Raw genomic sequence first — 25270 nt, 5'->3', positions numbered from 1 at the left:
TTAGTAGCTTATTGATCCCAGAATCTCATCAAGCAGCTTCTTGAAGGATCCCAGGGTGTCGGCTTCAACATTACTGGGGAGTTGGTTCCCCTAATGCTGGCAGGATCGCACTACACAACCCTGCACAGAACCACAGCAGACAAATGGATTTATTTTTGTTATTTATTTTTTTTTAAAACACAAACTAACAAACAAACACATGAAACAGGAATGTCTAAAATAAAATAGTGATACTTTGTGATAAATACTCCTATGAATCTGGAATTATTATTATTATTATTATTATTATATTATTATTATTATTTTGTATTACTTCACCTTTTAAATTAGTTTAAAAGAATTTGAAGAATTTCCAAAACGTTCTTACGTTTTATTATATGTGAATAACGTCACACTATTGCAGCTGTTGGCAGTACGAGATTGTACTACCAACGGGGATGTGCGTTCCACACTGTAGTGTATTGGAAAATTACCCCAAAATTCTGAAGACTAGGCATGATTTAATGAAAAACAAACAAACAAAAAAAACAAACAAAAAGATATATATATATATATATATATATATATATATATATATATATATATATATATATATATATATATATAATTTTTTGTTTTTTTTCACCAATGTAGTGACTCAAACGGACCACTAGATGGCGAGTGACAAACAATATGACACAGAAACAGGAATGATTCAATTCAGTGCTAAACACAATTAGCATGACATCATTTTTTTTTGTCTATAGTCCTCCCCCTTGCCTTTCCACGAGGTTTGCATTCATTCCCAGCGCTGCTGCTTCTCACTGCAGTCACTCAAACACTGCCAGAGTTACTGTACTGTGAATCGGGACAGCCCTGGCTACAGGACTACAGCTCCCAGCATGCCTCTGCACCCGAGGCAGTGGTGAGAGATGCTGGGAGCTGTAGTTCTTTAACTGCAATGCGCTGGGCTGGGCTGTATTACATTGCTTTTGCTCAGTCTGTGTTGCAGTGTGTATATTAGTGAGAGCTGCCTCTCATAATGAATGCAAAATAGAGTACCTTTGGTGGGGGGGTGGGGGTGGGGGGGGGTGGGTGCACTTTTTATTAAGAAAATTATCTTCAATGTATGAGAAAAACAAAAAAAAATTTACGCTTTTAAACTTATTAACAGTTTTTGAATAGTTTATCTTGCTTTCAAATTAAAAAACAAAATTTTTTAAAAAAAATTCATCAAGACAATTATTATTATTATTAATTATTATGTTTGCCCTGTATACGGTATATCCAAAAAACAATTATCCAAAATTGAACCGTAAATACAGAGTCTGTCCGGATCCACAGCGGACAAACGTTTTGCATCATCAACTGAACTCAGTCAGTGTGTGCGTGTCTCAATGTGTGTCAGTGTGTGTGTGTGTCACAGCGTGCGTGTGTGTGTGTGTCTCAGCGTGCGTGTGTCAGTGTGTGTGTGTGTGTGTGTGTCAGTGTGTGTGTGTGTGTCACAGCGTGCGTGTGTGTGTGTGTCTCAGCGTGCACAACGGTGTGTGTGTCTCAGCGTGCGTGTGTCAGGTGTGTGTAGTGTGTGTAACGCAGACACCACACAGTGTTGTATGTGTGTGTGTCTAGACGGTGCACACACACCACATTGTGCCACACACACACACTCTCTCCCTCTCTCAGTTCTGCTCTGGGTCTCCCTGCCAGAATATATTGGTGATATCCGTATCCAGGCTGTAGATCCAGACCAGCAGAGGAAGAGCTGTCACAGCGAAGGACCAGGAGACTCCCCTGAGCGCCCTGGAGACCCGGGTCTGGAGCCCCGCCCCACCCCGCCTCCCCCGCTCCTCCTCCTCCTCCAGGTCCCGCCCCGGGTCCACATAGTTACGAGCCACCAGCTTCAGAGCCTCGTCCAGCATGATGACAGGCAGGGACATCTTGAGGACAGTGAGCCACTGGACAGCGCTGAGGGGACGGATCTGAAAGATCATCTGAGGGAGGGAGAGGGGGAGAGGGAGAGAGAGAGAGGGGGGGAGAAAGACAGGAGAGAGAGAGGGGGAGAGACAGAGAGAGAGGGGGGGGAGAGAGAGAGAGAGAGAGAGAGAGAGGGGGGGGGAGAGAGAGAGAGAGAGAAAGAAGAGAGAAGAAAGAGAATTTTTATCGTTTCATTCCCAGTGAAACAGGTTTAAAAGGCCCTGCATATCAACAGCACACTCAGCCCTGCATCTCCAGCCAAGCCCCACCCCTTGTTCGCTGTATTTATCACATCTCTCTTCATAGTCGTGCATACAGATCAATCCTCTCCTGATCACTCGATCACCAAACTCCTCAATAACGTGATCCCAGTCATTATTTTATTACTGTAACATCTCAGAAAGCTCTGCAGAGGTCTGTGATATTCTCCAAGCGCTGGATGCAGAAGCAGCCGTCTCCTTTGTTTGTGTCCGTGTTATCTCTGTACTGCAGTCATGCCAATAAAGCACCATTAAATTGAATTGATTCAGAATAAAAACTACAGCTCCCAGCATGCCCCTGCTTCAGCGGTGACGGCGAGGGATGCTGGGAGCTGTAGTTCGGTGTGCTCACAGGTAGCGGATCCACGTAGAGGATGAGAAAGTGAAGGGTCATGGAGAGACAGATCGCTCCGACCAGCCAGAGGTTAGACCAGGGAGGCATCTTCATCAGGGACTGGTTCTCAGAGAGACTGGGGGGAGAGAGAGAGAGAGAGAAGGGAGTTTGAATACAGTGATAGAGGGGGGACGGGGGGTGGGGTGGCAGGGGAGCGAGTCTCACCTGTTGAGCGCGTTGCACATCTCTATGGTAACCAGCACGGACAGGGCCATGGTCATGGGGTAGGGCGACTCGAACACTGAGCAATCGACCCCTTTAAAATCAGGATGGTCCTCACTGCACTGGAGATAGTGACTCTGAGACAGAGAGGAAAGGAGAGCGGGCAGGAGAGGAGAGGAGAGATGGGAGAGGGGAGGAGGAGAGATGGGAGAGGAGAGAGAAGAGAGAGGAGAGAAGTGTGAGAACAGGAGCAATCAGAGTCACACAGACAGACAGACAGACAGACAGCAGCCCACGGTGACACCCCCAGATTCTGCTCCTCTCAATAGCTTGTGAGCAGAAGAAGGTCCTGAGCGAGTTTCAACACAAATAGGACGGGCGCTGCTCTAGAGATACATGGGTAAGGATTGCCATTATTATTATTATTATTATTATTATTATTATTATTATTATTATTATTATTATTATTAATAATAGAGTAGCACACACAGACGGGCTATTCCATTTCTCAGCTACTTAAGAGTAAAAGTAGCGATGAATGAAACGGGCCTCTAGCAGGTCATGGCTGCCTTACCAGCTGGTTGAAGCTGACTTTGGGTCCATCGTGAGCGGCCATAAACCACCAGGCAGCGGCTCCGACCGTCGCGGCTCCAACATAGCCTGGGGAACGAGAGAGAGAGAGAGAGAGAGAGGAAAGAGGAGAGAGAGAGAGAGGAGGAGAGAGAGAGAGGGAGAGGGAGAGGAGAGAGAGAGGAGAGAGAGGTAGAGAGAGGGGGGGAGAGAGAGAGAGAGAGGCAGGAGAGAGAGGAGGAGAGGAGAGAGAGAGATTGAGAGAGAGAGAGAGAGAGAGAGAGAGAGAGAGAGGAGAGAGAGAGAGGAGAAGAGAGAGAGAGAGAGGAGAGAGAGGAAACGTTTGCCATTGAGAGGACACTGAAGACACTGAGAGAAGACTCTTCTAGTGGAAACGTTTGCCATTGAATTCACACTGAAGACACTGAGAAAGACTTCTAGTGGAAACGTTTGCCATTGAATTCACACTGAAGACTCTGAGAAAGACTTCTAGTGGAAACGTTTGCCATTGAATTCACACTGAAGACACTGAGAAAGACTTCTAGTGGAAACGTTTGCCATTGAATTCACACTGAAGACACTGAGAGAGACTTCTAGTGGAAACGTTTGCCATTGAATTCACACTGAAGACACTGAGAGAGACTTCTAGTGGAAACGTTTGCCATTGAATTCACACTGAAGACACTGAGAGAGACTTCTAGTGGAAACGTTTGCCATTGAATTCACACTGAAGACACTGAGAAAGACTTCTAGTGGAAACGTTTGCCATTGAATTCACACTGAAGACACTGAGAAAGACTTCTAGTGGAAACGTTTGCCATTGAATTCACACTGAAGACACTGAGAAAGACTTCTAGTGGAAACGTTTGCCATTGAATTCACACTGAAGACGCTGAGAAAGACTTCTAGTGGAAACGTTTGCCATTGAATTCACACTGGACACGCCGAGATCTTTCTGGTGTTCGGTACACTCATCGCTTTCGTTCTCGGTCGGCCTCTACTACATGAGAGAAGACCGTAACGCCCCCAAAAACAAGTACTACGGTTCAGCCCCCCCAACTGGGGGGGGGGAGCAGCGAACTTGGCAGTGCAGAACTCTAAGGGAATCCGTGCAGACCCTGTGCTACTAAGTGAAACTGGGATCCAGAGCGACATTGATTCTAAGTGACTCTCTGAGTAAGACCCCTAAATATAATATTGTTGTTCCATCACCATTGTTTTACGATATTATACTGAACACCCCTCAAGACACCCCCTGAGCTTCAATCTGCATAGTTTAAAATATTATACAGCAACACCAAACACGATTCAGAAAACCCCCTGAGCTTCAATCTGCATAGTTTTATATATTATACAGCAACACCCAAACACGATTCAGACAGCCCCCCTGAGCTTCAATCTGCATAGTTTTATATATTATACAGCAAAACCAAACACGATTCAGACAGCCCCCCTGAGCTTCAATCTGCATAGTTTTATATATTATACAGCAACACCAAACACTATTCAGACAAAACAATTACATCCCTGAGCTTCAATCTGCATAGTTTCCATATATTCAATACAGCAACACCAAACACGATTCAGACAGACCCCCCTGAGCTTCAATCTGCATAGTTTTATATATTATACAGCAACACCAAACACGATTCAGACACCCCCCCTGAGCTTCAATCTGCATAGTTTTATATATTATACAGCAAAACCAAACACGATTCAGACAGCCCCCCTGAGCTTCAATCTGCATAGTTTTATATATTATACAGCAACACCAAACACGATTCAGACAGCCCCCCTGAGCTTCAATCTGCATAGTTTTATATATTATACAGCAACACCAAACACGATTCAGACAGCCCCCCTGAGCTTCAATCTGCATAGTTTTATATATTATACAGCAACACCAAACACGATTCAGACACCCCCCTGAGCTTCAATCTGCATAGTTTTATATATTATACAGCAAAACCAAACACGATTCAGACACCCCCCTGAGCTTCAATCTGCATAGTTTTATATATTATACAGCAACACCAAACACGATTCAGACACCCCCCTGAGCTTCAATAGCCATAGTTTTATATATTATACAGCAACACCAAACACGAATTCAGACAGCCCCCCTGAGCTTCAATCTGCATAGTTTTATATATTATACAGCAACACCAAACACGATTCAGACAGCCCCCCTGAGCTTCAATCTGCATAGTTTTATATATTATACAGCAACACCAAACACGATTCAGACAGCCCCCCTGAGCTTCAATCTGCATAGTTTTATATATTATACAGCAACACCAAACACGATTCAGACAGCCCCCCTGAGCTTCAATCTGCATAGTTTTATATATTATACAGCAACACCAAACACGATTCAGACAGCCCCCCTGAGCTTCAATCTGCATAGTTTTATATATTATACAGCAACACCAAACACGATTCAGACACCCCCCTGAGCTTCAATCTGCATAGTTTTATATATTATACAGCAACACCAAACACGATTCAGACACCCCCCTGAGCTTCAATCTGCATAGTTTTATATATTATACAGCAACACCAAACACGATTCAGACACCCCCCCTGAGCTTCAATCTGCATAGTTTTATATATTATACAGCAACACCAAACACGATTCAGACAGCCCCCCTGAGCTTCAATCTGCATAGTTTTATATATTATACAGCAACACCAAACACGATTCAGACACCCCCCTGAGCTTCAATCTGCATAGTTTTATATATTATACAGCAACACCAAACACGATTCAGACAGCCCCCCTGAGCTTCAATCTGCATAGTTTTATATATTATACAGCAACACCAAACACGATTCAGACAGCCCCCCTGAGCTTCAATCTGCATAGTTTTATATATTATACAGCAACACCAAACACGATTCAGACAGCCCCCCTGAGCTTCAATCTGCATAGTTTTATATATTATACAGCAACACCAAACACGATTCAGACAGCCCCCCTGAGCTTCAATCTGCATAGTTTTATATATTATACAGCAACACCAAACACGATTCAGACAGCCCCCCTGAGCTTCAATCTGCATAGTTTTATATATTATACAGCAACACCAAACACGATTCAGACAGCCCCCCTGAGCTTCAATCTGCATAGTTTTATATATTATACAGCAACACCAAACACGATTCAGACAGCCCCCCTGAGCTTCAATCTGCATAGTTTTATATATTATACAGCAACACCAAACACGATTCAGACACCCCCCTGAGCTTCAATCTGCATAGTTTTATATATTATACAGCAACACCAAACACGATTCAGACAGCCCCCCTGAGCTTCAATCTGCATAGTTTTATATATTATACAGCAACACCAAACACGATTCAGACAGTCCCCCTGAGCTTCAATCTGCATAGTTTTATATATTATACAGCAACACCAAACACGATTCAGACAGCCCCCCTGAGCTTCAATCTGCATAGTTTTATATATTATACAGCAACACCAAACACGATTCAGACAGCCCCCCTGAGCTTCAATCTGCATAGTTTTATATATTATACAGCAACACCAAACACGATTCAGACACCCCCCTGAGTTTTATATATTATACAGCAACACAAAACACGATTCAATCTGCATAGATTTTATATATTATACAGCAACACCAAACATGATTCAGACAGCCCCCCTACTGTCTGTTTCCTCATTAGCTAAACACCAGACCAAACACACACACACAGCCCCTCTCCCCCCCCTCTCTCACCACACCACCTCCCCCACGTTGGATGAGATGAGGTATCTGATGAACTGCTTCATGTTGTTGTAGATCGCTCTGCCCTCCTCCACGGCCGCCACGATGGTGGAGAAGTTATCATCGGCCAGGATCATCTCTGAGGCAGACTTCGCCACGGCCGTGCCCGAGCCCATCGCAATACCGATCTCAGCCTTCTTCAGAGCGGGGGCGTCGTTCACCCCGTCACCCGTCTGAGAGGGTGGGGAGAGTGTGTTAATGAAAGAGAAACACAGCGACACAGAGACACAGCGACACGGAAACACAGCGACACAGAGACACAGCGACACAGAGACACAGCGACACAGAGACACAGCGACACAGAGACACAGCGACACAAAAAGACACAGAGACACAGCGAGGCAGAGAAACACAGCGACACAGAAACACAGAGACAGCGACACAGAAACACAGCGAGACAAAGACACAGAGACAGAGCGAGGCAGAGAAACACAGCGACACAGAAACGGAGCAAGACAGACACAGCGAGACAAAGACACAGAGACACAGAAAGACACAGAGAGACAGCGACACAGAAACACAGCGACACAAAAAGACACAGAGACACAGCGAGGCAGAGAAACACAGCGACACAGAAACAGAGCAAGACAGACACAGCGAGACAGAGACACACAGAAACACAGAGAGACAGCGACACAGAAACACAGCGACACATAAAGACACAGCGACACAGCGAGGCAGAGAAACACAGCGACACAGAAACAGTGACACAGAAACAGTGACACAGAGACACACAGTGACACAGAGAGACAGAGCGCGGTGCTCCTCACCATGGCCGTCACATCGTTCAGGGACTGCAGGTACTCGATGATGCGGGATTTGTGCGCTGGCTCCACCCTGGCGAAGCAGCAGACAGTGCGGCAGGCCTGCCTCTGCAGGGGGGGGGGCAGCTCGTCGAACTCGCGTCCCGTCAGAGCCACCGCCGCGCCCCCCGCCTCCTCCGCCGGGCCCAGGATCCCCGTGCGACGGCAGATGGCCATCGCCGTGCCCTTGTTGTCGCCTGTGATCATGATGACCCGAATCCCGGCCTGCCGGCACATTCGCACCGCACCCACCACCTCCTTACGAGGGGGGTCCAGCATCCCCACGCACCCCAGGAACGTGAGCTCCGTCTGGGGAGAGAGAGGAGAGAGGGGGTGAGAGAGAGGAGAGAGGGGGTGAGAGGAGAGGAGAGAGGGGGGAGAGAGAGAGAGAGGGGGGGAGAGAGAGAGAGAGGGGGGAGAGAGGGGGAGAGAGAGAGAGAGGGAGAGAGGGGGAGGGAGGGAGAGAGAGAGAGAGAGAGAGAGAGGGGGAGAGAGAGAGAGAGAGAGAGAGAGGGGAGATCGCCACAAACAACGAGGGGGAGAGACGGGTGAGGGGGATGAGAGAGAGAAAGAGGAGAGAGTGGGTGAGAGAGATTCGAGAGGGCGGAGAGCTTCTTGAGAGAGAGAGAGGGAGAGAGGGGGGGAGAGAGAGAGAGAGAGGGGGAGAGAGAGAGAGAGAGGGGAGAGAGAGAGAGAGAGAGAGAGAGAGGGAGAGAGAGAGGGGGGAGAGAGAGGGAGAGAGGGAAGAGAGAGAGAGAGGGGAGAGAGAGAGGAGAGAGGGGGAGAGAGGAGAGAGAGAGGAGAGAGAGAGAGAGAGAGGGGGAGAGAGAGAGAGAGAGAGAGGGAGAGAGAGAGGAGAGAGGGGGGGAGAGAGAGAGGGAGGGGGGGAGAGAGGGGGAGAGAGAGAGAAGACAAAGAGGGGGAGAGAGGGAGAGGGGGAGAGAGAGAGAGAGAGGAGAGAGAGAGGGAGAGAGAGGAGGAGAGAGAGAGAGAGAGAGGGGGAGGGAGAGAGAGAGAGAGGAGAGAGGGGGAGAGAGAGAGGAGAGGAGAGAGAGAGGGGAGAGAGGGGGAGAGGAGAGGGAGAGAGGGGGAGAGGGGGGGGAGGGGGGAGAGAGGGGGAGAGAGGAGGAGAGGGGGAGAGAGAGAGAGAGGGGAGAGGGGGGAGAGAGGAGAGGGGGAGAGAGAGGGGAGAGAGATACAGGAGAGAGGGGGGAGAGGGGAGGGGGGAGAGAGAGGGAGAGAGAGAGAGAGGGGGGGGAGAGAGGAGAGAGGAGAGAGGGGGAGAGAGAGGGGAGAGAGGGAGAGAGGAGGGGAGAGAGGGAGAGGGGGGAGAGAGAGAGAGAGAGAGGGTTAGAGAGAGAGAGAGAGGGGTTGGGAGAGAGGAGAAGAGAAGAGAGAGGGGTTAGAGAGAAGAGAGAGATAGAGAGGGGTGTTAGAGAAGAGAGGGAGGAGAGAGGGGGTGAGAGAGGTTCAGAGAGAGAGAGATGAGAGGGGGGGTGAGAGGGGAGGAGAGAGAGGTGAGAGGAGAGAGGAGGGAGAGAGAGATGAGAGAGGGCGTGTAGCGGGCCAGAGCCTGAGGGAGAGGAGAGAGGAGAGAGGAGAGGCGGGGCGTTAGAGAGAGGACACGGGAGAGAGAGGGGTTACAGAGACAGAGGGCGAGAGGGTTTACGAGAGAGGACGAGAGGGGATGGGAGAGGGGGTCTAGAGAGAGAGAGAGAATAAGGACAGGGGGGGTTTAGAGAGGGCCCGAGGGAAAGAATGACAGAGAGAGAGAGACACACACAGTGTATAGTGTTGTCCAGTGCCTCCTCTCTCCTGTCTCTCACCTCATATTGAGCAAACTTGCTGCTGTCCTCCAGTTTCATGTCCTCCGTGCGGGGGGGCTGGTCCCTGGTTGCCATGGCGAGACAGCGCAGCATGTCCTGGCCGGCGCCCCACTCCCTGATGACGGCGCTGATCTGCTCACGCACCCCCGCGGAGAGGGGCACGCGCTGGGAGCCGATCCGAACGAAGCGACAGCGTTCCAGCACTCCCTCCGGAGCACCCTGAGAGAGAGGAGAGGGGGGAGGGGAGGGAGAGAGAGGGGGAGAGAGAGAGAGAGAGAGGGGGAGAGAGGAGAGATTCCAAGAAGGAGGAGAGAGAGTGGAGAGGGGAGGGAGACTCTCACGTCAGAGAAGCAGCTTCAGATCTTTGTATTTTTGTACACACACACACACACACAGATACACACAGAGATACACACAGGCTCACACACACACGGACGGACGGACAGACGGGGTTACCTTAATGAACATCTTGCTCCCCGCTGTGGAGCGGGTGGGCTTGTTGGGGCTGCAGAACACAGACATGGACTTGCGATCACGAGAGAACTCGAGAGTCAGCTCCTTCCGCAAGAGCTGCCGGATCACCTGGGAGAGGAACACAGAGTGTCAGTGTGAGAGAGTGTGTGAGAGTGAGTGTGTGTGCGTCTCAGTGCCTCTGTGTCTCAGTGTGCGCGTCTCAGTGCCTCCCTGTCTCGGTGTGCGCGTCTCAGTGCCTCCCTGTCTCGGTGTGCGCGTCTCAGTGCCTCCCTGTCTCGGTGTGCGCGTCTCAGTGCCTCCCTGTCTCGGTGTGCGCGTCTCAGTGCCTCCCTGTCTCGGTGTGCGCGTCTCAGTGCCTCCCTGTCTCGGTGTGCGCGTCTCAGTGCCTCCCTGTCTCGGTGTGCGCGTCTCAGTGCCTCCCTGTCTCGGTGTGCGCGTCTCAGTGCCTCCCTGTCTCGGTGTGCGCGTCTCAGTGCCTCCGTGTCTCGGTGTGCGCGTCTCAGTGCCTCCGTGTCTCGGTGTGCGCGTCTCAGTGCCTCCGTGTCTCGGTGTGCGCGTCTCAGTGCCTCTGTGTCTCACCGAGCTGCAGGCAGTCGCTCGCTCCACTTTGCTCAGTCCTCTCAGGTTGGTATCGAACACATTCATTTTCTCCACCAGGCAGCAGAGAGCCGTCTCTGTGGCCTCACCCACCTTCTCATAAACACCTTTCAACTGCAGAGAGAGAGAGAGAGAGAGAGAGAGAGAGAGAGAGGGGGAGAAGGAAAAAGAGGCAGAGAGAGAGAGAGAGAGGGGGAGAAAAGTTAATACATATACATCAATCACATAGTTCTGTGCCCAGGTGTGACAGAGACAAATACATGCACACACACACACACTCACAATATAAAGTAAGAGAGAAAGAAAGAGAGAGAGAAAGAAAGTAGACAGAGATGGGGAGAGGTAGAGACACTACAACACAGAGAGAGAGCGAGAGAGACACAGGCAGACACAAAGACAGCCAGACACACAGAAACATTCACAGACAGTACCTCGTTGAAGTCCAGCGATGAGTCGTTGCAGAGGGCACAGATCGTGGCCAGTTCAACCAGCCCCTCGTACTGGGAGCAGCGAACTGGGACACCGTTCTTCAAACTGGGGAGAGACAAGAAAACATACTGTATATTACCGATGATATGATTATTACTGTTATGAAATTAAAAGCATTATATTTTCTATTGGGATTACTGTTGTGATTACTATTTACAATTGGATTACTAACTACATTTGAGATTACTCCCATTGTTATTCCAGTGTCTGCTGGTTTTACTCACACTTCCCCCTCGGGCGCGTAAGTGGACCCCGTCACTGTGAACTCGTTCAGGACACACTGATCTCCAACGACACTGTCAACCACAAACATCTGCAAAAACAACAACGACACTGTCAACCCCAAACACCTGGAAAACAACACCACATCCTGCTACAGAAAATGAGACCTCTTACACATCCTGCTGTAGAAAATGAGAGACCTCTTACACATCCTGCTATAGAAAATGAGACCTCTTACACATCCTGCTATAGAAAATAACAGAGACCTCTTACACATCCTGCTATAGAAAATAAGAGACCTCTTACACATCCTGCTACAGAAAACAAGAGACCTCTTACACATCCTGCTATAGAAAATAACAGAGACCTCTTACACATCCTGCTATAGAAAATAAGAGACCTCTTACACATCCTGCTATAGAAAATAACAGAGACCTCTTACACATCCTGCTATAGAAAATAACAGAGACCTCTTACACATCCTGCTATAGAAAATAACAGAGACCTCTTACACATCCTGCTATAGAAAATAACAGAGACCTCTTACACATCCTGCTATAGAAAATAACAGAGACCTCTTACACATCCTGCTACAGAAAATAAGAGACCTCTTACACATCCTGCTACAGAAAATAACAGAGACCTCTTACACATCCTGCTATAGAAAATAACAGAGACCTCTTACACATCCTGCTATAGAAAATAACAGAGACCTCTTACACATCCTGCTATAGAAAATAACAGAGAAACATCCTGCTATAGAAAATAACAGAGACCTCTTACACATCCTGCTATAGAAAATAACAGAGACCTCTTACACATCCTGCTATAGAAAATAACAGAGACCTCTTACACATCCTGCTATAGAAAATAACAGAGACCTCTTACACATCCTGCTATAGAAAATAACAGAGACCTCTTACACATCCTGCTATAGAAAATAACAGAGACCTCTTACACATCCTGCTATAGAAAATAACAGAGACCTCTTACACATCCTGCTATAGAAAATAACAGAGACCTCTTACACATCCTGCTATAGAAAATAACAGAGACCTCTTGCACATCCTGCTATAGAAAATAACAGAGACCTCTTACACATCCTGCTATAGAAAATAACAGAGACCTCTTACACATCCTGCTATAGAAAATAACAGAGACCTCTTACACATCCTGCTATAGAAAATAACAGACCTCTTACACATCCTGCTATAGAAAATAAGAGACCTCTTACACATCCTGCTACAGAAAACAACAGAGACCTCTTACACATCCTGCTATAGAAAATAACAGAGACCTCTTACACATCCTGCTACAGAAAATAACAGAGACCTCTTACACATCCTGCTATAGAAAATAACAGAGACCTCTTACACATCCTGCTATAGAAAATAACAGAGACCTCTTACACATCCTGCTATAGAAAATAACAGAGACCTCTTACACATCCTGCTATAGAAAATAACAGAGACCTCTTACACATCCTGCTATAGAAAATAACAGAGACCTCTTACACATCCTGCTATAGAAAATAACAGAGACCTCTTACACATCCTGCTATAGAAAATAACAAGAGACCTCTTACACATCCTGCTATAGAAAATAACAGAGACCTCTTACACATCCTGCTATAGAAAATAACAGAGACCTCTTACACATCCTGCTACAGAAAATAACAGAGACCTCTTACACATCCTGCTATAGAAAATAACAGAGACCTCTTACACATCCTGCTATAGAAAATAACAGAGACCTCTTACACATCCTGCTATAGAAAATAACAGAGACCTCTTGCACATCCTGCTATAGAAAATAACAGAGCACAGAAACCTCTTCATCAACCTAAAAAAAGTGTGTTTCAGTGTGTGTGTGTGTGTGTGTCTCAGTGTCTCTCCCTCTCTCTCACACTGTGTGTGAGTCTCTGTGCATGTTTGTCAGTCTCTCTCTCTCTCTGTCAGTGTGTGTCTGTGTCTCTGTATCTCAGTGTGTACCTTTTTGTGTATTTCTCTCTGTGGTTGGTGGAGATTGTGCCTGTGTGTCTGTCTCAGTCTCTCACCCTGCACGCAGACATCTGGTTGGTGGTCAGGGTACCTCTGTGTGTGTGTGTGTGCGTGTGCGTGTGAGTGTGTGTAGAGGCGGGGGTGGCTCAGAGAGACGAGACGCGTGAGAGACAAGGTGTGAGTCGAACACTTCGTAGAGTCAGAGTGGACCAGGGTCTCTCCGGACGGAAGACGAACAGATGGCGTTCTTCCAGGGAGCACGAGAGGGAGAGGGTGGGCATCAGAAGGGTGGAGAGAGAGAGCAGATGACCGAGGAGAGAGAGAGAGACGGACGGCAGGCTCCTCACGAGACAGACCCAGAGCCAGGCATGTGGTGATCACAGCGGGGAGACCTGGGGGGAGAGGAGAGGGGAGAAGGTGGTCGAACACTGTACCAGAGAGAGAGAGAGAGAGAGAGAGAGAGAGAGAGAGAGAGAGAGAGAGAGAGAGAGGGAGAGAGAGACACACACACACACAGGCAGACAGACAGAAAGTGACAGAGAGAGATACATACAAACACACAGAGGCAAAGACAGATGACAGGAGAGGAGGGGGGGTTAACATCTGCACTGTGAAAAGGAAGGATGGATCATCATAAAGCCCGCAGTGCGGTGAGGAATCGGTGAGGGCTGGTTACCCTCTGGGATGGCAGCCACGGCCAGCGCCACGGCGATCTTGAAGTAGTACACGGCCCCCCGGAGCCAAGAGCCCCCGTGGACCGGGTCACTGAAGTGACCAATATTGATCGCCCAGACAGCCACGCAGATCAGAGAGATCACCTGAGAGACACAGAGAGAGAGAGAGAGAGAGAGAGAGAGACACTCAGGCAAGCTGTGGTGTATTGCACCGTACTGTATTGTGCTGTATTAGCGGATGGTATTTTGCTGTGCTCTATTGCTGTGTGCTGTATTAGTGGATGGTACTTTCCTGTGCTGTATTGTACTTGCTGTACTGTACTGTATTCCTGTTTGCTGTATTGTGTTTTATTAGCGGATGGTATTTGGCTGTGCTGTATTGTGCTGTATTAGTGGATGGTACTTTGCTTTACTGTACTACACTGTGCTGTATTGTATTGTATTGTACTGTGCTGTACCTTTGAAAGCTGCTCTCCGAACTCGTCCAGTTTCTGTTGCAGGGGGGTCCTCTCTGGCTCGGTCGCCGCCATCTCGTCTCGGATCTTCCCGATCTCCGTCTGCACCCCCGTCGCCACGGCAACGCCGATCGCCTTCCGCAGCGATGTTCGTGCCCTGAAAGGGGGAGGGAGGGGGGGGGGGGGGGGGGAGGGGGGGTAATTTTTACAGGAGAGACAGTGTCTCACAGGACACTTCCACCCTGCACACTGAGGGCAGACAGAGACTCACAGGACACTCCCACCCTGCACACTGAGGACAGACAGAGACTCAGAGTATTCACACACACACACACACCACACACACACACACACACACACACACACACACACACACACACACACACACACACACAGCCTCTCCCCATCTCTCACAGCATGACAGAGACTCACAGTATTCACAAACACACACCACACAAACCCAAAACACAATAAGACACACAACACAACACTCACACAGCCTCTCCTGTCTCCACAGAGTCTCTGCAGAGAGAGAGGTTGTCTACTTCTGAGTTGGACGGCGCGGGGGGGTCAGGACGCGGGGTTCGGGGTCGCTGTGCTTCAGGACCGAGACGCTCTCTCCAGTCAGGATAGACTGGTCCACTCGCAGCGTGGTAGACAGTGATGGGAGTGGTGATACTGATCGTCTGATCAGCAGGGACTTATCACCACCTGAGAGGAGAGAGAGAGAGAGAGAGAGAGGAGAGAGAGAGACAGAGAGAGAGAGGAGAGAGAGAGGCGAGGGAGAGAGAGAGGTTTTTGGGAGTGAGAGGGAGGGGTCGGTCCATATCTGAGGAAGGTGAGAGTCGAGGAACATTTGAGAAGGGGGGATGGAGAGAGTCACAAAGAGAGAGAGGAGAGAGGGGGAAGGGTAATCCTCTCCTCATCTCTTCTACCAAGAAGCTATCTCTCAGAAGAAGAGGGAGTGACGAGATGAGAGGGGGAGAAGAGAGAATGGAGAGGGGACGAAGAGAGACAAGAGAGGAGAGAAGGGAGGAGGGAGAAAAGGGAAGAAAGGAGAAAAAGGAGATTTTAGGGGGCGAAAGAGAGGTGAGAGGGAGAGGAGAAAGAGAGGGAGGGAGAAGGAAAAGAGCATAGGAAAATACAGGGACAGACGGGAGGAGATTTGGGAGGGTTGAGGTTCCTCTTACAACAACTAAAGCATTTCAAGGAGGGAATAGTAATCTAAACTGGAGATTGACGCTGGGACGTCAAACAATTGCCGAATAAGAATAGGGTAGAGGCCTCCGGCTTCATACTATGGGAGGAGCGAGGGGAAGATAGAGGACCATGGGAACAAACAGGGGATTGTTAAAAAGAGGGCGGGGACCGTAATCTTGACAGAGATCAGCAGGAGAGACAGGGACTTAGTAAAGTATTGTTAAACATGAAGGAGAAAGGGCAGGAGAGAGGAGAAAGAGAAGAGAGAGAGATGTACAGGCAGACAGACGGATGCTTTTGTCAGACTGTCCCCTCATCCTCTTACCTGCCACTTCTACTATGTCCCCAGGGACAATGGCCCTGGCTTTGACGCGCTGGACGCTCTTCCTGTCCTGCCGATAAACCTTCCCCATCTCCGGCTCATACTCTTTCAGCGCCTCGATGGCGTTCTCCGCATTGCGCTCCTGATGAGACACACAGAGGCATTACAACTGGGGCTGTACCGACTGTCTAAAGAACTACAGCTCCCAGCATCCCTCGCCATTACCGCGGGTGCAGAGGCATGCTGGGAGCTGTAGTCCTAGCCAGGGCTGGACCGATTCACAATACAATAACTATAGCAGAGCAGCTAGAGCTGAAGAGCAGCTCCTGAACCCAGACAAAGCAACACAGAACGAGCAAAAACAATGTAATACAGCCCAGCGCAGCGCATTGTAGCTAAAGAACTACAGCTCCCAGCATCCCTCACCATTGCCATGGGGGCAGAGGCATGCTGGGAGCTGTAGTCCTATAGCCAGGGCTGGACCAATTCACTGTGTATCAATGAAGTCGCGATGCTTTCTTTACATAATATATCGTAATAAAGGTCTGTATCACTTGTATTGAGTTACAGGATAGACACACTGGGATTTGAACCTCCTAATATCAAGCCCCCCTTCCTCCCGGGTTTCGGGGTGCCTCTCCTCACCTGCCACACCCCAACGATGGCGTTGGCAATGAGAATCAGCAGGATGACGAAGGGCTCCACGAACGCGGTGACGGTACCCTCGCCTTCCTCAAACCAAGCCAGGGTCTGCAAGAAACAATGAACCGCAGAGTTACAGCGTGCGTTCTACCAGGGGGGGCGGCCAAGATCCCGGCGGGGCCCCCACAATCCAGCAGTTTTTACAGTCAACCTGGAAACACATCAGACCAGAGACACACACACTGAGACCACACCCAGACCAGCAGTTTTTACAGAAACCTGGAAACACATGATCACCAGAAACACACAAGCGACCAGACACAGAGCAGAGACCCTCACACACTGAGACCAGGAAACACAGAACACAGTTTGAACAGTGTTAGACACACACACCGAGACCAGAGACACAGACACACACACACACACACACACACTGAGACCAGAGACAGACACAGACACACAGAATGGAGATGCACTGAGACCAGAGACACACACACTGAGACCAGAGACACAGACACTGACACACACCGAGACCAGAGACACACACACAGAGACCAGAGACACACACACAGAGACACACAGAGAATGGAGACACACTGAGACCACAGACACACACACTGAGACCGGAGACCAGAGACACACACACTGAGACCACAGACACAGAGAGAGACACACACACTGAGACCAGAAACACAGACACACAGAGACCAGAGACACACACACCGAGACCAGAGACACAGACACACACACACACACACACAGACACAACTGACACACATATGAGACCAGAGGCACACTGAGGACTTCTCTGTGTGTTGTTTGTCACAGGGACCAGAGACATAGACACTGAGACACACACACACACACTGAAACCACAGACACAAACACACACACACACACACACACAGACCAGAGAGACACACACTGAGACCAGAGAGACACACACACACAGACTGAGACCAGAGACACAAACTGAGACCAGAGACACAGACACACACCGAGACCAGAGACACACACACACTGAGACCAGAGACACGCACATACACTGAGACCCACACACACACACAAACACAGCACACTGAGACACACACACACACACACAGAGACTGAGACCAGAGAGACACAAACTGAGACCAGAGACACACAAGATTTAGTTTAAGAAGGGCTCTTGTAAACTCACAAAGGAGATGCAGGCCGCCAGCAGCAATATCCGAACCAGCAAATCCTCAAACTGCTCCAGAACCAGAACCAACAGAGACTTCCCTGCACAGCAAAAACAAGAGGAGAGCTTGCAATGAGCTTCATGTGATTCCAGTCCAGTCTAGTGATATTAAACTGCAGTTACAATGTAATTCCAGCCCAGTCCAGTGATATTAAACTGCAGTTACAATGTAATTCCAGTCCAGTCTAGTGATATTAAACTGCAGTTACAATGTAATTCCAGTCCAGTCTAGTGATATTAAACTGCAGTTACAATGTAATTCCAGTCCAGTCTAGTGATATTAAACTGCAGTTACAATGTAATTCCAGTCCAGTCTAGTGATATTAAACTGCAGTTACAATGTAATTCCAGTCCAGTCCAGTGATATTAAACTGCAGTTACAATGTAATTCCAGTCCAGTCCAGTGATATTAAACTGCAGTGATTCCAGTTCTAGTGATATTAAACTGCAGTTACAATGTAATTCCAGTCCAGTCCAGTGATATTAAACTGCAGTTACAATGTAATTCCAGTCCAGTCTAGTGATATTAAACTGCAGTTACAATGTAATTCCAGTCCAGTCTAGTGATATTAAACTGCAGTTACAATGTAATTCCAGTCCAGTGATATTAAACTGCAGTTACAATGTAATTCCAGTCCAGTCCAGTGATATTAAACTGCAGTTACAATGTAATTCCAGTCCAGTCTAGTGATATTAAACTGCAGTTACAATGTAATTCCAGTCCAGTCTAGTGATATTAAACTGCAGTTACAATGTAATTCCAGTCCAGTCCAGTGATATTAAACTGCAGTTACAATGTAATTCCAGCCCAGTCTAGTGATATTAAACTGCAGTTACAATGTAATTCCAGTCCAGTCTAGTGATATTAAACTGCAGTTACAATGTAATTCCAGCCCAGTCCAGTGATATTAAACTGCAGTTACAATGTAATTCCAGTCCAGTCCAGTGATATTAAACTGCAGTTACAATGTAATTCCAGTCCAGTCTAGTGATATTAAACTGCAGTTACAATGTAATTCCAGTCCAGTCTGGTGATATTAAACTGCAGTTACAATGTAATTCCAGTCCAGTCCAGTGATATTAAACTGCAGTTACAATGTAATTCCAGTCCAGTCCAGTGATATTAAAATGCAGTTACAATGTAATTCCAGCCCAGTCCAGTGATATTAAACTGCAGTTACAATGTAATTCCAGCCCAGTCCAGTGATATTAAACTGCAGTTACAATGCAATTCAGAGTCTAGTGATATTAAAATGCAATGATGGATAATACCTTCCTCAGCTGGTAGTTCTGTATGCACAGCATTGTAAAGCACAGAGAGGTAAAACTGGATTAAAGCAATGAGGAAGCATTGTAAAGCACAGAGAGGTCTGGTAAAGCACAGGGAAGCATTGTAAAGCACAGAGAGGTCTGGTAAAGCACAGGGAAGCATTGTAAAGCAAGAGAAGTGTGGTAAAGCACAGGGAAGCATTGTAAAGCACAGAGAGGTGTGGTAAAGCACAGAGGGGTCTGGTAAAGCACAGGGAAGCATTGTAAAGCACAGAGAGGTCTGGTAAAGCATAGGGAAGCATTGTAAAGCACAGAGAGGTCTGGTAAAGCACAGGGAAGCATTGTAAAGCACAGAGAGGTCTGGTAAAGCACAGGGAAGCATTGTAAAGCACAGAGAGCATTGTAAAGCACAGAGAGGTCTGGTAAAGCATAGGGAAGCATTGTAAAGCACAGAGAGGTCTGGTAAAGCATAGGGAAGCATTGTAAAGCACAGAGAGGTCTGGTAAAGCATAGGGAAGCATTGTAAAGCACAGAGAGGTCTGGTAAAGCATAGGGAAGCATTGTAAAGCACAGAGAGGTCTGGTAAAGCATAGGGAAGCATTGTAAAGCACAGAGAGGTATGGTAAAGCATAGGGAAGCATTGTAAAGCACAGAGAGGTCTGGTAAAGCATAGGGAAGCATTGTAAAGCACAGAGAGGTCTGGTAAAGCATAGGGAAGCATTGTAAAGCACAGAGAGGTCTGGTAAAGCATAGGGAAGCATTGTAAAGCACAGAGAGGTCTGGTAAAGCACAGGGAAGCATTGTAAAGCACAGAGAGGTCTGGTAAAGCATAGGGAAGCATTGTAAAGCACAGAGAGGTCTGGTAAAGGTAAAGTAAAGCATAGGGAAGCATTGTAAAGCACAGAGAGGTCTGGTAAAGCATAGGGAAGCATTGTAAAGCACAGAGAGGTGTGGTAAAGCATAGGGAAGCATTGTAAAGCAGAGAGGGAAGGGGAGCATTGTAAAGCACAGAGAGGTCTGGTAAAGCATAGGGAAGCATTGTAAAGCACAGAGAGGTCTGGTAAAGCATAGGGAAGCATTGTAAAGCACAGAGAGGTCTGGTAAAGCATAGGGAAGCATTGTAAAGCACAGAGAGGTGTGGTAAAGCATAGGGAAGCATTGTAAAGCACAGAGAGGTATGGTAAAGCATAGGGAAGCATTGTAAAGCACAGAGAGGTATGGTAAAGCATAGGGAAGCATTGTAAAGCACAGAGAGGTCTGGTAAAGCATAGGGAAGCATTGTAAAGCACAGAGAGGTATGGTAAAGCACAGGGAAGCATTGTAAAGCATAGAGAGAAGCATAGGGAAGCATTGTAAAGCACAGAGAGGTCTGGTAAAGCATAGGGAAGCATTGTAAAGCACAGAGAGGTCTGGTAAAGCATAGGGAAGCATTGTAAAGCACAGAGAGGTCTGGTAAAGCATAGGGAAGCATTGTAAAGCACAGAGAGGTCTGGTAAAGCATAGGGAAGCACAGAGAGGTCTGTGCATAGGGAAGCATTGTAAAGCAGAGAGGTCTGGTAAAGCATAGGGAAGCATTGTAAAGCACAGAGAGGTCTGGTAATGCATAGGGAAGCATTGTAAAGCACAGAGAGGGGTGGTAAAGCATAGGGAAGCATTGTAAAGCACAGAGAGGTCTGGTAAAGCATAGGGGAGCATTGTAAAGCACAGAGAGGGCTGGTAAAGCATAGGGAAGCATTGTAAAGCAGAGAGAGGTCTGGTAAAGCATAGGGAAGCATTGTAAAGCACAGAGAGGGGTGGTAAAGCACAGGGAAGCATTGTAAAGCACAGAGAGGTATATATTTAAGGGAGAGGACTGGGTATTCAGGAGCATTGGAAAAGGTATTTAACGAGTGAGGGGGGGGGGGCTAGCTGGATAAAAGGGGTTGCAAATCCCACCCTCTCTCCCTGACTCTGTTAGAAAGGGAGGGGCACCATCGTTACCCCCGGCACCCAAACACAACGTCATGACCCCGCTGCAACGATTTCACCCCCCCCCCCCCCCCCCTTCACTAGACTGCCACTAAAATCGCCGGGTTTATTATTAATACTGTTTCAAAAGGCGCTGTTGCATTATCAGCAGCCTGTGGTGCTGGTAAACGTTACAGGCAGAGAGATCCAGGGCACGGTGACCCGCACGGGTGCATCTGCGATCGATAAAAATGCAACGTTATTAAATACCGGCGATCGGATAACGCGACACACGCCGGGGTTTGAATCGCATTCGCCTCAAAAGCGAACAATCCAACGGGAAATAATACAAGGAAACCGGGCGAGGAACCGTCGAGAAGATATTATTAGAGCCAATAAATATTAATAACGCGTAATAACGCTGAACGGAGACGTCTAGCGAGGCGGTGTGACATTATAACAGCATCCCTTCATAAAAACGTATTTTTACTCTCTCTCTATATATACGACATATATAGTCGTTTAGTAGGGCATCGTGTGCTTATTATTATTATTATTATTATTATTATTATTATTATTATTTACAGTAGCCTCTTTAAAAAAAAATGGCTTGTTACCGAATCACAAGCAGAGACGACGTCTCTCAAAAAGAAAGTTTATTTTGCGTAATAATATACATAAATTAACAGATTTGTGAACATTGCAAATGTTGAACATTAATTCGCAACATTAATTGACACACATAAATAACATACAGTCAGTCAATTGTTGCTACAATTTACAGGCTGTCAGACAAGAAATCAAATGTTTAATTAATAATATAGGGTAGGGGGAGGTAAAGAGGACCCTGATACCTCACCTCCTACAGGAAAAACGATGCATCAACAAACACACGCACAGGCTTTCAGACAGACAAAGAAAACAGTATATAAATTAATTAATAAATCCCAATCCCTCTCCTTTCTCCCTCCCTCCACCTCTCCTCTCTCTCTCATCTCCACCTCTCTCCCTCTTTCTCTCTCTCTCTCCCCCCTCCTCATCTCCCTCTCTCCTCTCTCTCTCCTCTCTCTCCCCCTCCTCTCCCCCCCCCCCCTCTCTATCCTCTCTCTCCTCTCTATCCCCCCTCTCTCTCTCTCCTCTCTCTATCCCCCTCTCTCTCTCTATCCTCTCCCTCCTCTCTATCCCCCCTCTCTCTCTCCTCTCTCTCCTCTCCTCTCCCTCCCTCTCCCCCTCTCTCTCCTCTCCTCTCTCTCTCTCTCTCTCTCCCTCTCTCCTCTCCTCTCTCTCTCCCCTCCTCTCTCTCTCTCCTCTCTCTCTCTATCCTCTCTCTCCCCCTCTCCTCTCTATCCCCCCCTGTCTCTATCCTCCTCTCCCCCTCTCTCTCCCCCATCCCTCTCCATCCCTCCATCGCCCTCTCCCCCCTCTCCATCCCCCTCTCCTCTCCTCCTCTTACCGTTAGCGCCCCACCTCTCCTTGGCTTTCCTCACTTGATCTGCGCTCAGCCCGGTCGACTCGTTCACCCCGAAATGAGCCAAGACTTCTTCCACGGTCTTCGTGTGAGCGCTTTCCATTTTCCAACAACACGACTTATCGATAGATCTCCGATATATAATCAATGACACAGCCAGCGACTAGTATTATTCGTATTACTATTAATAATGAGCGAAATACGGCGCGGCGTTGAAGTCAAAATGATAATGAATTATTAGCGGCTTTGATTTCTGTGTATATTTAAGTATTAATTATTTTTTCTCGCAGGAATCCTGCGCCGGCATGGTTGCTGGTAGATCTTTTCAATGTGATTGATTATTCTGATTTGATTATTAGTATTAGTATTATTATTAGTATTAATCTGCTCTCTCCTCCTCGCTGGCTGTTCTGTTATACACGCATCCCCCCGCTGCACACGGGACCCGGTGAAAGACTCATTTACCCGCGAGTCTCTTATTTATAAGACGGGTTTTCGTTTTAAAGCCAAATTAAAAGTCAAACCGGCCGATCCCCGGGTTTTTATTGTTTTTACTGTTATTTTGCTGAAGTCGCGTCGCTCGCTTTGAGAATATGAAGCGCTCTCCGTCTCCTTCGTGATAAACTCACTCCCCTGGCCACTGACGTCACCCCCGCAGACCGGCCGCCCAATCGGGGGCCGCTAACCCGCGAAGGACGGCGCTGTCAGCCAATCGCGTGTCCGCTGCTCTCCCCGCCTCCTGCATCGCATGAGGGGGAGGTCTTCGCTGTAATTGACGTCCTCAGCGGCCAATCGTGTCGCCTTGTTTGTCGGCTATCTGCATGAGGCGGGCTTTGGTGAGATTTTTTTAATTTTTTTCGACCAATCGGGTATCTAGAATGCCCCCGATAGCCCGGCGCAGGTAGGTAGATTGACAATCCGGACGAGCCAATCGCTTGATGTCTGTGTTTTCGTAGGAAAAAAAAACAAACAAACTCCGCCCCCTCTATGGTTGTTGTTTCCTCGGAAACGGGATTTGAATGACAATCGCAGCAACCAATTGGAAGGCAGTGTTTTTTTTTTTTTTTCCAGCTCTACCAATAGCGGTTTGAGAAAAGTGGAGAGGCGGGGCATGGGGAATGCGGAGTTTTTTTAGCTGCTGTTAGTGTAAATACACGGGCACGCCCTGGTGACCAATCAGATTGTAAGATGGTTTGAAGGGGGCGGGGTTTATTTGAACGACCTTCTACGGGAAAAAAAAAAAAAACTGTATTATTTTAAATGATACAAAATGTACTGTTTTTTTTTTTTGGACAAAAAATATTATTAGAATACCAATACAAAATATCCGTTTTGGTCACGCTATCAATATGGTAAAATGTAACCCCTTTGAAGATCGTTATGGGATTTAGACTGTAGTTACAGATTGTCGCCGCTAGATGCCGCCAAAAAACGTTTTGTCCGGGAAATGAAATTCACAAAATTCCTCTTCGGTTTTGACGCTGCAATATAATCCCTTCTTCTTGGTGTCTGTGTTAGTTTACTACACTCTGAAAATAGTTTAGTTTCATTAAAGCTGCAGACAGACAGAACCCCACAAGCCTGTTCAGTTTGTCGCTACAGTATAATCCCTTCTTCATAACGTTGTTTACGTTTCCTATGAGCTACAATACGTTGTAATTACAGTTTCTCCCCACCAGAGCGCGCTGCGGTTCCGTGTTAACAGCAGCGGCAGAACCGCTATAAACTTTCACCAATTTTAATGTATTCTGTGCCAGGTGTAGATCTTATTCATTTGAGAAATCAACCAATCGCCGTTGAGGATTTTCTTCCAGATGCAGCTCTAAATAAATCAATAAAGATCTTGGTCGTTTTTACAAACGATGTCCCCCCGGGAGGATGGGATAGGCGGCGGACACGCCTAGCAACCGTTGCCGGGTTGCCCTGTGTTGTGTCCGCGGAGGTTATTGCGTAAACACGCACGCTTCAGGATATGAAAAATATTGAAATGAAAGCCAAGAACATATATTTTTCTCGGGCTGGGTGAGGCGAGTGCTTTCGTAATCTGTGGGGGCAGCTGGCAGAGACACACAGACAGCTGCTAATTCACCAGGCTTGAGGCACAGAGACTGAACTGATCCCTCCCTCCCTCACCCCCCTGAGAGAAAGGGGGCTCCCTCCAGTCTAGGGTAGGCTTGAGGCACGGAGACTGAACTGATCTCTCCCTCCCTCACCCCCTGAGAGAAAGGGGGCTCCCTCCAGTCCAGGGCAGGCTTGAGGCACAGAGACTGAACTGATCCCTCCCTCCCTCACCTCCCTGAGAGAAAGGGTATGACTCTCTCCAGAAATACAATAACGAGATACAAGCTTGGTTCAGTACGTGACATTAGCTTTTAATCCTGTTCTGAATCACAGAGTAACACATTATTTGTAGTATTTCACAAAGAGAATGAAAAAAAGAATATTTACACACACACACACACACACACACACACACACACATATATATATATATATATATATATATATATATATATATATATATATATAT

At 47.6% G+C, this 25270-nt stretch overlaps 1 protein-coding gene across 1 annotated transcript; it reads right to left on the bottom strand.

The window, feature by feature from the left end:
- Positions 1-1637: 1637 nt before the first annotated feature.
- On the bottom strand, positions 1638-23377 carry LOC121302124 (sarcoplasmic/endoplasmic reticulum calcium ATPase 2-like). The gene is made up of 20 exons (XM_041231944.1): positions 22726-23377; positions 19329-19346; positions 18015-18097; positions 16838-16942; positions 16196-16334; positions 15216-15381; positions 14674-14827; positions 14218-14359; positions 13875-13933; positions 11544-11632; positions 11262-11364; positions 10813-10944; positions 10216-10341; positions 9760-9978; positions 7901-8242; positions 7088-7303; positions 3344-3475; positions 2773-2906; positions 2566-2683; positions 1638-1970 (listed from the first exon to the last, which is right to left on the bottom strand). Exons 1-20 carry the CDS (start codon positions 22841-22843, stop codon positions 1659-1661), a joined length of 2907 nt encoding a protein of 968 aa, XP_041087878.1. The 5' UTR covers positions 22844-23377; the 3' UTR covers positions 1638-1658.
- Positions 23378-25270: the final 1893 nt, after the last annotated feature.

The sequence above is a fragment of the Polyodon spathula genome, chromosome 29, assembly GCF_017654505.1.
Source record: "Polyodon spathula isolate WHYD16114869_AA chromosome 29, ASM1765450v1, whole genome shotgun sequence".
Classification (NCBI taxonomy): Eukaryota; Metazoa; Chordata; class Actinopteri; order Acipenseriformes; family Polyodontidae; genus Polyodon; species Polyodon spathula.
Note: the sequence above shows the minus strand (reverse complement) of the source record. Positions and strands in the feature narration are given on the sequence as shown.

Bases quoted from the DNA above. Each gene is read 5' to 3' on its own strand.
- LOC121302124 (XM_041231944.1), bottom strand. From the start codon at position 22,843: ATGGAAAGCGCTCACACGAAGACCGTGGAAGAAGTCTTGGCTCATTTC. The intron at 11,365-11,543 runs GTGAGTAAAACC...GTCTCTCCCCAG, and splicing joins TACGCGCCCGAGGGGGAAGT to TTTGAAGAACGGTGTCCCAG. The intron at 10,945-11,261 runs GTACTGTCTGTG...CTCTCTCTGCAG, and splicing joins CATCGCTGGACTTCAACGAG to TTGAAAGGTGTTTATGAGAA.